This window comes from Anopheles gambiae, chromosome 3 (genome assembly GCF_943734735.2).
Source record: "Anopheles gambiae chromosome 3, idAnoGambNW_F1_1, whole genome shotgun sequence".
NCBI lineage: Eukaryota > Metazoa > Arthropoda > Insecta > Diptera > Culicidae > Anopheles > Anopheles gambiae.
Window position 1 is genome coordinate 21,290,857 of NC_064602.1, and position 15,656 is coordinate 21,306,512.

Genomic DNA, 15,656 nt, shown 5'->3' on the forward strand with positions numbered 1-15,656 from the left:
CGTCAGCTTAAAAATGACTGAAGCGATAAAAACATATGAATTAGTGCCAATTAGAGTGCCAATAAATTGTGATAAACGCACCGAGTGTGTTCATGGTGTGCGTTCGGTGGTGGAGACTACAGCAGACGGCGGCTCAGTGGGCGAAATGAAAGCAATCCACACATTCACACATATACGTACGCTTTGGGACACTCTGCCATTTGGCCGATTATTAGGGAGCGCGAACCAGAGCACTAAAGCGCACAGCCTGCTGTTATGACATTACACTCTCGGTTCTAGAGCCTGAGGATGTGGAAGATGGCTCTGGAAGATATTCTGAGGATAGTATCCAAAAAAGGGAACCTTTGGGGTTGCGATAATTCAACTCAACGAAAAGCTATTTAAGATGCGATACTATTGCGGATATCAGATTAAGGAAATCGGCAAATTTATTATACTACGAATTGCACACGATCAAAAAGCTGCAGTGGAGAGTAGAGTGAAGAAAATTTTAACTATTTATGCATGGCTAGAAATTCTAGGTGAAAACGTCATTTTTTAATTTGGAGACTAAAACTGAATATTTAATATTTATTGGTGCATTATACAATGTTTGGCCCTTCGAATCGGATTTGTTTAAAAACTGATCCCTAGACGTAGAATGCTCCTTGAACTTAGTATCCAATCTAAAAACTCCAAACAAACTATCCCAACACAAACATAATCAAAATCCAATAACCTTCAAAAGTTTACATTCACTCGATTTGAGAAACTTTATGTTATGACAAAAGCTTAAATGGAGCAATGAACTGACAAGCATTTTGCATTCATCCTTGACTCTTCCAAAAACTTCCTTAACCACCACCGTGGCTCAAACTTTCTACGCTTTATCATCGATTCTTCAAACTCGGTCTTATACACGGTCGATCAAACAGCGCGTGGGAGTAGCATCGACCTCTCGGAAGACCACACTTCCTCCCATCACCATTACGACCGGCGCAGCTTCCGCGGGGCTAGCTAATCAAATAAACCGACCTAACGTTCGCGAAGAACCCACAGGCGAAGGTAAACGGTTTACGCGCGCCGAATGTGTGTACCGGAAAAGTTATTCCTTCCCAAGAAAAACGAGTTCACATTTCATACTCCGAATGATGGATTCCGCTCACACCCTACAACCTCGCGACCGGCACACATATGGGCACCCGATGTGGGCGTTTAGAAGGGGCGTTGCACTGACTACATTTGACAGAGCGCTGCTCATCCGACTCGTCTATAATGTTACATTCCCGCTTAAAAAAGTTCCAGCCAGAAGAAGAAACACATGATAAATCGCCGTTCGGTGGAAGTGAATATATGCACGATGTACCGGTGTGGCCTATGTGGATCAGAACAGTGATTGATTGTTAATAGAAAATCGTATTTTCACCTCCCAATACTCCGGCCGTTCGCGATCCCTGGTTGATCCGTGAGCATCGAGATTTGTGTGATACATTTTGGAGGAATCAGCGCAGACGAATGTCCGTGAGGGTGGATGTATGTGATTCGGGATGGTAAATAAACTATAATTTTCAAACTGTGTGGGACCTCCCGCACTCTAGCAGTGGATATTTACCCCATTAATGCGTTGCCAAAACGCCTGGAGGAATGAATGGGATGGGTTCTGAATGAAAAATGGCGCCTCTTACCGATAGAAGTCGCGTAATGAGGAGGGAAGCGATATTCTGAAGATCTAGTTAAGCGATATTTAAGCTAACTGGTCGTACCGGATTCACCCTACAACCCTTTCCAATTCCTTTCCACAGCTCCCAACGAAGGTGAATGATTCAAAATGCGTTACAGTCATTTATTTTTGACCATCCACTCACACGCGACGCACAGCGATGCTCTGCTTCTTGCTCTTAGGTGCAGTTGCAGTGCGCCATGTAGCAGTGCTTCTTAATAGCTAAGGCACCTCGCTCTCACACACGAATCTAGATCATCGCCGGCACGTAAATCATACCCGCTCGACGCGAGGGAGGATCTCGTCTCCATGTATCGTTAAGTTTGTCGCAAAAGCGGATGCCGTTGGTAGGATCGATTTTTAAAATAGCATCGCGCCGTGCGCCTTGGCGAAACGATCGATGGTCCCAATAGACCGCTCGTGACAACTCATATTTATCTTTGATGAACGCATTTCGGAAGGAGGTGAACCGAGGGACCGCCACCGAGAGGGTTTGCACACGATCGAGGTAGGTTTTAACAGCTCTGTTTTCCACCAACACCACGTGATGACCCGCGATGGAAGAGCACTTAATGAATCGAGAGCAATTAATTAATGCCGATAGGGTAGGAGGTAGGAGATCTCTTTATCGGGTACGATCGTTGGCATGGTTTGGAGGCAAAAGTCGTGTTACTATCACGGTGTGTTTCAAACTCCTGGGAAGCAAAACGTCCTCTTCTATCGCATTTTCATTCCTTATTTATCTTCTTAATAAGGAAAGGCATCATTCGGCACGACATTTTGCGCTACACTTTACGCAACGCGTCTTGAACAACAAGAAAAAAAACGAGCGTTCTTATCGGTCGCGACGGGTGAGAAATTAACCGATCCGAGGCAAGGTAATAACATTAAAAATGAAAACGTGACAAGTTCTTGCTGCTCGCGATGTTTTCTTCCTTCCTCCCGTGACCACCGTCATCGTCTCCAGTTAACAGCTTTACTGCCCACACAAAAAGCAGCGTGACAGGCCCGCCAATGCATGGGGAGAGCATTAGGAGGCGAAAGGTTGCGCCCGCGAGCTCTCACTCACAAGTGCCCGACTCTATTGGATAGCTATCGGAGGAGCTACGCAAAAATTTGAATGTACTCTATTCCCTCTCCAGCACTTTCCAACTCCCAAAAGGTGCGTTAAGGGTCCACCAAATACAGCGGAGGTTTTTTTTATGAGCCCATTGTTCCCTCAGAAAAAGATCCAAATCTATCGCGCTCCTCCCACGCAACCGTGTAACCCACCCCTCCCCCTCCCCCTCTTAACTGATATTTCTCTTTCCTTCTTACTCTGATAACATACACACACGGCGCAGCTACAAAGTCATTTCGGGCAACGTGGGGAAGCCCGGCAACGGTTTGGATGTAATTTTAATTAAATTTGATGACCGAACGCGTAGCGAAACCCTTTTTTCTTCAGAGTTCGGTACAGTTTGTGCCTGACACAGCACCTTGTGCAAGGGGCTGGAGGGGAATGAGGCAACCCATTTTGCCTGATATTGCCCCTGGTGTTGACTAGACTGGACGAGGATTTCGAAACGGTCTCTCGGAACGAGCACCGGCAAGGAAAGGACCAGCGAACTGAAACGGTTTCACCATCTTACGTCTGACGGATGGTGAACTCCAAAAATTTAGCCATTTTCTGTGTACTTGTGCCCTTTCTTTAATGTGTTTTTTTTTACTATTGCTGGTTTCGTTCATTTTTCATTTCGCTTGCTTGCTTTTAAAACAACTATCGAGTGTACATTATCACTCTCTCTCTCCCTTCTTCGTATTTTGTTTATTTGATCGTGTCCAGTGAGGAGGTAGAGGTGCTTCGTGATGGTTTCTGCTTGGTCATGTTTCGGGGCAGATGATGTTAGCCCCGAGCAGGACGATGCTAGCGAACGTCGCCATTCGACGAGGGGGAGGCGGAAAGATACCGTGAATAATGTTACCGACTGATCGGGATAAGATTGTGGAGGTAATTTCGGGCCCGGTTTATTATATTCAAATCGAGCGTTCGGTCCTCCAATATCGCCAACATCTGCCACCTGAGCAAAAGGTGTTAAAAAGGTGTTTGAGTGTATGCATGTGAAGAAAGGATGATCCAATGTTTACGGTTCGAGCATTGATGAATAGAGAAAATTGTTTAAAATAGCTTTTCTTCGAATGTTTGATAAGACTTCATCCATTTTAATTTGGTTAAATTTAATAGTTGACTGATGTAAATTCGAACATCCTAACGTCTCTTTGACACATCTTACAAACGATTATTAAGTCTACTTTTACCTTAATGTGCTGTCAGTGACACTCTACAAAAATAAACAGAAACAAACTGTCAACTAATGAGAATTGCAAATAGTATACTAATTGGTCTGCTCAAACTCCATTGGACATAAACACCCAAACTTGTACGGTGGGAAAAAACGGTATTGGATAGGCTTTGCCGAACCGATATGTCGAGTATGCAATCGACCCGAGGTGTTGCATATTGTACCCAGGGAACAGCCGGCGCCAGAAGTCCAACTGAGGTGAGTAAATTTTCAATTAATATGCAAATCGAACTCACTCCCGAGCGACTGTCCGCTTCCTTTAGCTTAACGCGTCCGGGCGGGCAGGCGGGTTGGACTCAATCCCTTTAGCTACTACCGGTCATTGCCATCTGAGCGTGAGGGTTTTCGATGGTTCGTGAAGCAGGAAAACAAAGATGCTAAATAGACCACGGGAGCGTGGACTTCACAGTGGATCCTTCTACGGAGAAACTGAAGTTGTTAATAAAGGAAAAATGACTGGAAATCAACGGTAAACAAAGAAGATCATTTGAGATTGCGTCGGAAATTAAAGAGGGTTAAACATTTAATGATTCATCCCAAGTGGATTTTTTATCATTCCCATTTTAAACTGTACACAGACATTAAAGCACTCAACTTGTCAAGCTGTTATGACGAAAACAACGGAATCAACTGGGCTGTTGGCCCTTTGATACTGCGGAGCATTATCGTCATTGCTTACGCAACCGTTCCTATCGAAGTGGGAGAGTTGGCCCCTTCAACGGCGTCAGTAAGATGACAGTTGTCTATATCACAAGTTATTGAAGAGGAAACAAATATTATAAAAAGAACAAGCCGAACCTGAATGAAGCAACATAAACACACATTTCCAGCCGATTGGAGACATCTCGGTGAAGGCAACCTACAGCAAAAAGGTTGTTTTCATGCGGATCGAATCCGTCAAAGACAGGAAAAAAAAACCCCGAACGAAGATCGTGCAGCAGAGCAGAGTTGTTCTATCCATTTGACCACCCACGCCCACACTCGCATTTCCTCCCGCGCACGGTACACATCAAAACATTGAATTATGATTAATGGTGTGCCATTTTTTGTTTTCCTCACTCGCAAGCACTAGCGCACTTTGGAGTTGCTGCATCTGGGGTTTATGCCCTCGCTTCTCCTGCCATCTTCTCGAGCATGATGGCCGGGAGATGATTTTGTGTCTTTATTGATTTCGAGAAATATATTCCGTGGAATGTCACACCCACTTGCGACGATGATTACCGCGCTAGGATGCCTAGACTCGCCGATGGGAAGAGGCGGAGGGTAAACTCAAAATGTAACGCAAACGTAATCTGGATCTAAACGTGAAGCGAGTGGATTTGGGACAATGAGAAGAAGGAAGAGACGTCTGAAACGCTAAGGGCATACGGTGGTAGCTTGAAGGAGGGTTAGCGAGCTTGTTGGCGAGTCTTCGACGGTTGTGACGTTTCGGTTTCTCCCGTGCTTCGAAGCTACGGTTTATGTCATCGACAAATTTAAACGATTCATCATGTTATTGATAGCAGCAAAGACTGTCGAACGCAACGACTGTGCAAGATGAATAAATAATAAATTCCGAAGATAGATCAATCTTTAGGGGAAAAATCTATTAGAATGTAAGATTTTTGAACATAAAGAATAAAGATTTTTATCCAAGTTACTCGATAGCGATGATACTGATTGGTGAAAGTCCTGTCTAGCGGCTTAATTCAACAAATACGATTTCAGACACCCCAAAATCATCTTTTTTTTTTTTAACTTCATCAGGTTTGAATTTCTTTATAGTCCACCATCTTATTCACTGCTCACAAATTCTGAAGGAAATTTGATAAATCAAAATATGATTTCCGTACGTGATACGACAATCAACCATGGAATAGATTCCATACACCAACACAGGGACGAGAAAAAGCTTCCCTTAAAGCGTTGGCAAACATTTGCGCAATAAATTTACCGTGTGCGCATACATCGTTTGCAATGCAGAGTGCATTGAACCAACAAACGCTCACAGATATGCACATATTCACCCACAGAAGAGGAAACAGTGTGCAGTAGATAGTGAGGAAATGGGAAAATAACGATTTCATAGTTTTCTGCGGTTTCTAAAGATGCTGCATCCTAGAACGCTGAATTTGCTCTCCCTAGCCACACAACATTCTGACCTCCCTACGTCCCGCTATGACTAATCCCTCAGCGAAGTGCATCGGAACAAAATCCCGAATACGAACGCTGCACCAAAGTGCCATCTCCGTCACATAAACACACGTCAATGTTGCTCAATATTTGAAGAAGTGTCGCATCTTCCCCATCAACTTCCAAACCCCGATATCCATGTTTTGTTGGGTTGATATGAAAGCTTGGGAGATGCTTTTTACGACAGTACACACTGTCACGACCCAACAAGAACAACCCGTTGAAGATCGTTACACTCATATAGCCGCCACTTTGCTTTGCCCGTCCCGTTTAGCTATAGGAAACCCATAAAAGGTGCCAAAGAAACAAATCATCGCGCACCAGCCCCGAGACAAAGAACCCGACAACTGCTCCGACACATCCAGCGGGACTACGGTTTGACTTTGCTGCACGATCCAGCTTTGCAACTCTTGCAGCTCCCGCCTCCCGTCGCCGGTCAGAGAAAATTGAATGTTGCAGAACGGTGGTGTTTCGCGGCATCAAGCACTGACCCGGGAAATGGATGAAGGATGGATGAAAGTATGATATTCAAATGATGCATATTTACATGTTGTTTGTATTTATACATCACTCTCGTCTGTCGCAACCTAACCCAAAGGAGAGAAGGAAAGGGGTACTTTGAGCGGGATTGCATTAGGTTGTGCACTATCGCATGCAAAACGCTTCGCGTTCCGCCTGTTCCTCCTCCTCCGCCCCAGCAGTGATAGTTATTTATTTATTTACGTTCTAACGTTCATTGCGCCCGGGCTAACAATTTCGCTCGACCGGTTGCTGCAACAACGTGCGGCAAAACGGTTTCCTGACACGGTCTTTGTCCGCGAGATTTGCTGCGTTTGATAATGCAATTTGCGCCTGGCGCCAGCTCATCAGCATTGCTAAAGCGGTTAACGCTCCTTTGGTGGATTGTAACAGTTCGCGAAGGGTATAAGCGAAACAATATTAGTTTAATATAAATCCACGAAGAGCTAGAAGAGGATCACGCATACAATATTGCAGTAGTTGTAAATTGCCATTTATATTTTCGCAAATAAAAGAAAGTTCTCTCTAGTTTTTGTTTTTCTTTTACACATCCGCAACTCCAAAACACCCTGATCGATTTTTCGTAACATGCTACGCGATGAATCCAATACTGAAATACCTTCAGTGTGGTAGTAACACATCATCAATCAATCTAAGGACATCGGAGCACAGTAGCAAAGTGAGTGAAGCTAAATAAACCTCCTCGAAGGAGGTCAAATGTGGCATCTTGATATACACGTCGATACACCAATACACACCTTTAGAAAATTAGGACAACGCTAACGCTCGAAGTGGCTTTGGTGTATTATCAAAACCGTTCCCCGCTATTAACGCCCCCTCCCTTCCCGCATTGTCAGACATCTGTCGGCAATGTCCTAGATCCTTAGCATAATGTTTCACCATTCCGAACACGCGAACGCAATTTACTTCTGATTGAGTTTAGTCGATAATCAGCAGTCTGATATGTTACGACCCCAGGGCGCCCCAGGATCAACAAAATGTTGCAGAGGTTTTGTGATGTTTTGGGAACAAAGACGTCAATTGCTACACTTCCAGTGGCCCGTGATAAATTATGACAAGTTGTTCAGAGCCGAATATAATGTGGTGATTTATCTTTCACTCATTGGTAGGAAAGAACTTACTGCAACATACTTATACTGTAGAGTTTAAATAAACTGAAACCCTTTGTATGAGATTTCAACGGCGTTGTAATGAGCTGACACTCTTTACAGAAGCGACATCTGCCGTGTAATTGTGATTTATTGGGGTCTTCAATGCCCCAATCAGTTCATTCGTTCCGGACTTACCTCTTCACTTCCAGCAAGTGCTGCCGTATAGCTGAGGTAGCTCTGGAGCGATTTCTGCGTCCTGTGAGCCACCCGACGGAACCGATGGCAGGATTCGAGCTGATCACGACAGGAACTACACACCACCGTTGGTAAACCATCCTCTGGTGCGATCTGTAAAGAGTCACAAAGAAAGAAAAAAACAAGAAATGATGAAAACGGAAACAACAATTAGTACACGCACAAATCGGAAAGCGAAAGAAGCGAGAGACGCGACATGAAACAATCTGCAGGACAGGGCACGTTCACAAACGGTACGAGAGAGTTCAAGACATATGGGTCCATTAAGTTACACCCATCAACGGCGCTCTGGCACTATGAAGATGTTGCAGCTATGTACTTAATCACGGCAGCATTCCAGCAATACCGTGGCGTGGTGGTGATGGTGGTCGTAACGAGACATGACAAGCTCACCGATGCTCAGCCGATGCTCTGTGGTACATCAAGGGAAAGGGAACACGCCAAGACGGCAAACGTACCGAAACGAACAAACAGCGGGACAGAGAGTTTCAGGACGGTTCAGCCAAACAGGTTTTTCCTGATCTCGTCAAAGGTTTGTTCTTTCAATCGGATCGGACCCGGACGTATTCTAGGGCGAGAGTGCTGGTACGGATGGGGTGACGGGTTGGAAGGTGTTAAAAATCGTTCGAGATCTTTAAACACTGGTGATAGGTGGCGGATGTTTCACTCAGGAAACATCCAAGAACCGATACCGCATGGGAGAACTGTACCGTGAGACCATTGAAAAAAAAAAAAACGACAGCATTTTCAAACTCCGAGAAAAGAGTCCGTTTCTCACCTCTACCGGAAAAGGGAATACTTCGAGCGTTTGTTTTCATTTTCACATACCTTTTCCTCCAAAACACGAGAAATACCCACCTGTGCTGAGGCACTGAGGCAAAGAAAACCATCGAAAAACGAGATAAACTCTTCCAACGGGCGAGCACAAATTGAATAATGGCAATAATTTTAATCGAGTTAATCAGAAAATGAAACAAAATCACTCCGATCCGAGGCCCCAGTGAAGTAATGCGGGGCTTGCCGCTTTGCTCCCTCTCTATCGCTGTTTGCTTTTGCGTGAAATTGTGGAAAAACGTACCGAACACGGTGAGCGAAAACGAAAACGGGTGGGAATAGCATTCCCATCGTCCATGCATTCGGTACGTGCGTTTCGCCTCTCGTGGCCAGGTCTGATGTGTGAGTGGCGCAAACGAGAGGAAAAAAAAAGTGAGAGTGTGAAGAAAAATCGGACAAAACTGCACAATTACGCTGGCGCTCGTGGGCCACGCTCGCGCTATGTTGGAATAGTTCAACGCTGCTGCTGCTGCTGCTGCTGCTGTTACTACTAACACTAATGCTGATGGATGGATGGATAGGCCTCCATATCGATCGCAGCTGATTGGTAATTGCATAATGCGCTAGCCGATTTCAAAAGAGATTACAAAAAAGCGCCGTGAAATTATTGAGCCCACGTGATCGTGATGGGAGAAGATTATTGAGGGTTTTCTGCTGTCCGAGAGAGCAATCGATGCTTGGAATGATTCTTTTTCCCTAATGTTGCACGAAATCAAACAACGTTCCTGGCCGATCATGTGTGTGTGTATGTGTGTGTGTGTACTTGTTACATTTCCATTGAACTCTTTTTTGGGAGGGTAGTTATTATAAGTAAGAATTAAAGTGTAGCGACTCGTTCAAAAACACGATATTTCTGTCTTTTTACAGCACCAACCCACACTTACTTAAATTATATAAAAGATCCAAAGTTATCACCTGGGAATCGGGCTATAAAAATCACTTCTTCTGATTGATTGCAAATCCGCACGGAAAAGGTCAGCCTCAGCAACAGTTCCATTGACATAAAGAGTCGTAAAACCTTACCCCCCCTGTTAACTGTGTGTCCGTGAGTCATTTCCATTCTGCATACAGTCGTCGCGGCGACGACAGACGAGCGACAAGATGCAGATTTGACGACCCCATTCGACTCGCGTTGCATTATTCGCCCACTGCAAGTTCCCAGGTCAATCTATAATCTGCGCCAGGGAATGGCTTTACCGTATCGCAACTCTACCATCTCTCGCAAGGAGAGCACGGAGAAGAGGTCACTCATCTCGGCAACGGCCACTTTAAACCACAACGACCCCAACGGCTTGAATGCGGGGTGTGGACTTCTCGTAAAACTTTCAATTTTGCTTTGTTTAAAGCTGTGCGTGTGCTTGTCGATTTCCTGAAAAGATCTTTTCTTTTTTTTGTCTCTCTTCGGTAGAGGAATTTTCAAACTAAATAATAGCTCCACCTTTCCTATCACGGTCACGGCATGCCGGGCTCCGGATTCAATTGCCTACATTTGCACATGATTTAACGTGCAATGGAACCATTTTCCAGATTAAATGTCGCCGGTATTTCGCGCTCAATCTCGCACCGCGGGCACATGGAACACAGACTGGTACGGAATTATTATTTTCAACTCAACTTTCTTTTTCGCGAATGGGTGCGGACACTGGTACAACTACGGTGCGGCAAACAAAAACTCAACCTCCGTGGCATACGGTGAGGCAATAAAGCAGATATAGATATGGGGAGAAGAAATCAATTTCAAATGGCAAAAGATTGAATGTCAGCTGAGATCGTGGACGGAGCAAAAACCCCAAGCCCAACGACTTGCCAGCATCCTATCGTCGTCCGGGATCGTCGCGCTTGTGCGACGACCTGGAGCAAGACGAAAGAGCAACCGCAAACTTGCTCGACTTGCACCGTGTGTCTTTCTGCAGTGTGCAGCAACTAGCAAGACTAGCGGCAAACAAGCGTCGGGCAGGACCATAAATCTTCCATCGATTAATTGATAACTGTGCGGAGGTGAAATAATAACACGCTGCTGATGCTATTCCGTACGCGAGTTGTGGCGCCAAGGGAACGAGATGCAGCGAAGCAAAGGAATAGTTTTCCTTTGAGATACTGCACTGGAAGGAGTCGTTTATGTTTGGGGCCCAGTGAGGTAAACATGGTTTTTCTTCATAACAAAACAGGACAAAATATGAAGGGATATCAAATGCATGTCAGTTGGGCAATAGTTTTGTCAACATGATGCCAGTAAAACACGACATTATTAGGGGTTCTGTGTAATCGTGCACTGGTCTTATTTATCTTTCGATGCAGTCTCCTCGGATGATGGTCACGGCAATTGCGTCGGAGCAAGATTGAGTCGTGCCGTTACAGATGAGAATCACACAAGCAAACTCCACGCTGGACAAAGTCATAAAAACTAACTTCAATAAACTGTGCAGTGCATTGATTAACCTTTGCTTTCGTGATCGACACAATCGAATGTTGCTAATTGACAGCCAAGCTTTGGCCAAGCAGACACGTTTAGTCCCACGGGAACTTGTGGGAGTTGAAACCAAACTTTCTAGTTGATGATTTCTTTCCAAAACAAGGATCATTATTACTAATAGTTTTTTTTTCAATAAGATCGCTCAATATTCCAAACTAGATATTCATCCACGTTCTGTTTCACATAAACTGGCTACATAAACAAAAAGCCATTTGAAACCAGTTCGCAAATTGGTACCAGCAGCATACGGTCTTAGAACAAACATAATGATTCTGATGATCTAATTTTAATGGTAAACATTAAAATTAAACTTCCACCTCACAATCTAGAACGGAAGCGGAAAATCATCCAAACCGCAAACATAATCCCCCGGTTGCACCATTCCCGCACGGCACAAACAATGCGCATCGCCGTTGGTGTGCGATAATTTAATGATTGCCAGCATAATTTAACGCCAAATCCGGGGCGCGCGCGGAGGAGCTGGTGGCCGTGGAGTTCCATCAATCAGAGTAATTCACAAACAGAGCCCATTTCCATGCACGTCCACCACAATCGACACACACACACACACACTCACTCACTATCAATCGTTTCCGAATGATTTGACCCAAATTATTCAAAACCAATCTCTCTCTCTCTATTTCCATGCTTGCTTCTATAGGGCACGAGGGCTACTCCCTTTCCCAGTACCATGTTCGTACGTCACAAACATCGATAGCAGCCGGATTACCCGATGGCTCGAGATTTGTTCTCTCTAAAACTATGTCCAATGATTTTCCACACCATTTCACTGCCTGGTGGAGTGGCGATGGATTGGGATTTTGGTTCGCTGGAGGGACGAACGCCCAACCACCGGAAGGATACGGCTACTCTTCCAACACACCATAGGAATGAGGTACGGGGGGGGTATGGACGGAGAAAAACCTCCCTACTTCTACTCTGCACTGCCACATAAATGTGCCGGACAGGGCTGATTGCCGGCTTTCGATACTAATGGATCTTGGCTATTCTTCACGGCGCAGGCACTAAGGGCCCAAACGGCAGCGGACCAACCAACCGGAGAGGCACACCGTCCCCAGCAGTGCCAGTCTTGTTCGGATTTCATCAAACCGGTCATTCCAAATTTCCAAACAAACCCCAAACTAACTAGAGCCCGCCGCCCCATAACGATGGACCGGAACTGGCAGCACAGAAACCACACACACGCACACTCGTATGCTCTATTTTGATATTTTTGCTACACCACTCTACAGCACGGACCCACACACTCGCCTGTTGTTTCTTTCTTTGCATTTATCACGCAGGAGAAGGGGAAGGAGAAGAAGCGGGCAACCCTAATCGAAAACATACAACACAGCGGCGGGCGCGCGCGCGCTCGCACTTTTGACCCATCAATCTTTCTCCTGCGAGACATTTGTTTCCTTGCCCGATGGTGTTTCAATCTTCCGCACCAGCGCAGCATCGTACCGAACGGGGTGAGTGAGTGGGTTTCCGGTAGCCGCTTGTTCCGAGATACAAGCTCACCCAAACCTTGCTCCGGGATCGATTGAGACAGACGAAACCCAGAAAAATGGTCAGGCAGTTCCTCCCGCGTTGATCCCATATACACACACGAATCGACTTCCGAAACCTAAACCTCCGTACGAGGTTCGGTTTAGGTTAAACATCGAAAGCAACCGGAAGTCGGGAGAGAGACGCACGCAATCGCGAGCTAAATGGATGCAAGATATTAAGATTTCCAATAAAACATACACAACCAGACAAACAAACCGAAAGCCCATCAACCGAAATGAAAACATTATAAAGAGCTCCCCCTTTCTGCGGTTCGGAGGGAGAGAGAAGTATACAATCACCAGAGTGCGGGCGAGCACCCAGAGGAAGTTGTCGCTCGTCCGAAGGAAATCAATAAACATCGCTCGGCGCTCTAGAAGGAAAAGCGGGCACAGCGCTTTCCTTTAGGTAGCCCGCGGAACTCGGCAAAGGAAACGACAAAACCATCCACTCACGCAGCAACAATTCATAAGTCATCAGCATTTGGCACCAGAAGCAGTAAGGGGGAATTATGGGTAGTAGTAAAAACCCTCCCCGAAAGGTTTTGTAGAGAACGATTTGGAGACAACGGGGACGCATAACTTCCCCCCCATCTTTCCGGTCGGTTAGCGAGTGGATTTTGAAGTTCCACTTTGAAGAAGGTGTGCTTGAGCACTCATTTGAATGGCAAATCTTGTGTTGCAAATTCAAAGATTGCTTGTTGTAGTAGGGAGCTATCGATCGTTCGATTTAATGCTACCGCAGGGAAAGGAAAAGCTCAGCGTGTGTGTGTGGCACCTACCTTCCTATAAACGGGCTTTGGAAGCGAACGGTTGGAATTTACCAGGAATCGATTAAAATACGCATATCTTGATAGATATATTTATGTTACACAGTGGTACCATGGTGGGTGTCTCCCTCCAATGTTCAATGTGACCATGCTCACTGATACCGTCCACACATGCGCCACTAGCGCCATCTATCTAACGTTTGTCGGAAAGGCACCAGGGGAGCTATCTATCAATGCGGCGTACCCAAGCCGCTCTGTGGCACACATTAAGCCGGACGACTCTTGTTTGCACGCCCGTTAGTAAGAGCCCGTACGATGGCTAGGCTAATGGACACACTCCTCCTCCTCCTCCTCTAGACGCATCCACTCGGCGATCATATTAAAGCGTGAGAAAGTATCAACTCGTTCGCTTCGGATCGATCGAATGAGCCTCGAACGTCCCAAAATGCTGGATGATCTAGATACCCGGGAACAGATCGCAAGGCACGATCACGAGTGGGTGGTAGGCTGCGTTGCATTGACGATGGGAGGCCCACGAAACAGCCCTAGCCCTCATCCCCACAAACGATTACGTCTTGGACGGTGAATGGTTTCGATACCCAGCCGACGGGAGGGGGAGGCTCTCAGTCCTACTCCGTCACTTTATCACTATCTTGCATCTGTCCCTTTTTTGTAGCTTGTTGTTTCTGTGCTTGTTAGAAGAGGGTAAAAAGTACACACACAAAAAATCCAAATTCACACACTGCAATCGCTGCGGTGCACACGCCGAGTGCTCCAACTGCTAAAAGTAGCTCCGGCGGTGCACGAAACCGTCTTGGGCGGCTCTTCGTGACACATACACAAGACACGCACGCGGCTCAACGATCGGGCTGTCGATGTGCGATCGTTCCAATTTTTTTTTTTGCCTTCTTTTACTTCTACCTCGATCGGTGCCGTGGTGGAGGCACTAGTGATTTAGCAATTTAAATTTAATTAATAGATTTCTCATCGTAAATTATGAAAATTAATTAAGGCCCTCTCGTCGGACCGGCGCTCTCTCTCTCTCTCTGTCTCTCTCTTGCGTTATATCTCACCGTGCAACTTTGTTCCGATCTTGTACCGAGAGCAGAGCGGGCGAGCAATTATGATCACCTTCTTTTTGCCTAACGCAACATTAGCGCAAAGGGCGTTGCAGCGAGCAGAGTCGAAGTAACGCTCGTCTCAACCGAGCGGGCAATGTCGACGCGATGAAAGGATTCAGAATAATTTACGAGAACACTTAACGGCACAGACTGGTCACACGGCGAGGGCGGCAGCGGGCCGGTAGAAGCCAGCCAAGATAAATATTGACATTCTGCTCAACGGACCAATGCCGATAGGTATCGATTAGCAGAGTTCGATTGATTTATCAGTCGTTTGTGTCGTTGGATGTGGTATGATTTAAATAATTAATAATGCAACAGATTTTCAGCATCGGTGGCTCAATCGAGGGGGGATGTAAAGGAAGCCCCTGCATTAAAGCGATGTTAAACCTGTGTACCATTAAGACAAACATTGATCGAATCGATCTTCCCATCATCGATCTACAACCCACATTTTGCTGCACTTCCCATCCTTATGCAACATCATCCTGGCGTTATGCTGGACGACATATCCCTGGTGCGCCACACCTTCTCGACCGGGGCGTGCGCGTTTTCTGCTTGAACCCAATCATTAAGATAATAAATTATAAATTAATAATCGCACGTCGCCAAATTACATGGGCCCGCGTGAACCGCCCGCCGGTGCAGCCCGGTCGGTGCACCAAAGTGGGGAGGCGCGCGCCTCATCTGGTGCCCGGTTGCAGCACACATTTGGTGCGCACACTGGGACGGGATGAATCATGCGATCCCGGTGTGCGAACGAGATACGATACGAACAACAACAACGTTGCGAAAGGCGCCAGTGGAGG

General features: G+C 45.9%; 1 protein-coding gene across 11 annotated transcripts in view; it reads right to left on the reverse strand.

Moving 5' to 3' along the window:
* LOC4578253 (GATA zinc finger domain-containing protein 16) overlaps positions 1-15,656 on the reverse strand; it is a 242,353-nt gene that overhangs the window by 78,855 nt on the left and 147,842 nt on the right. For all 11 annotated transcript variants that reach the window (XM_061654092.1, XM_061654085.1, XM_061654086.1 and 8 more), the window contains exon 3: positions 8,040-8,192. In XM_061654092.1, the coding sequence (XP_061510076.1) occupies positions 8,040-8,192 (153 nt within the window). The remainder of the gene's footprint in view (positions 1-8,039; positions 8,193-15,656) is intronic.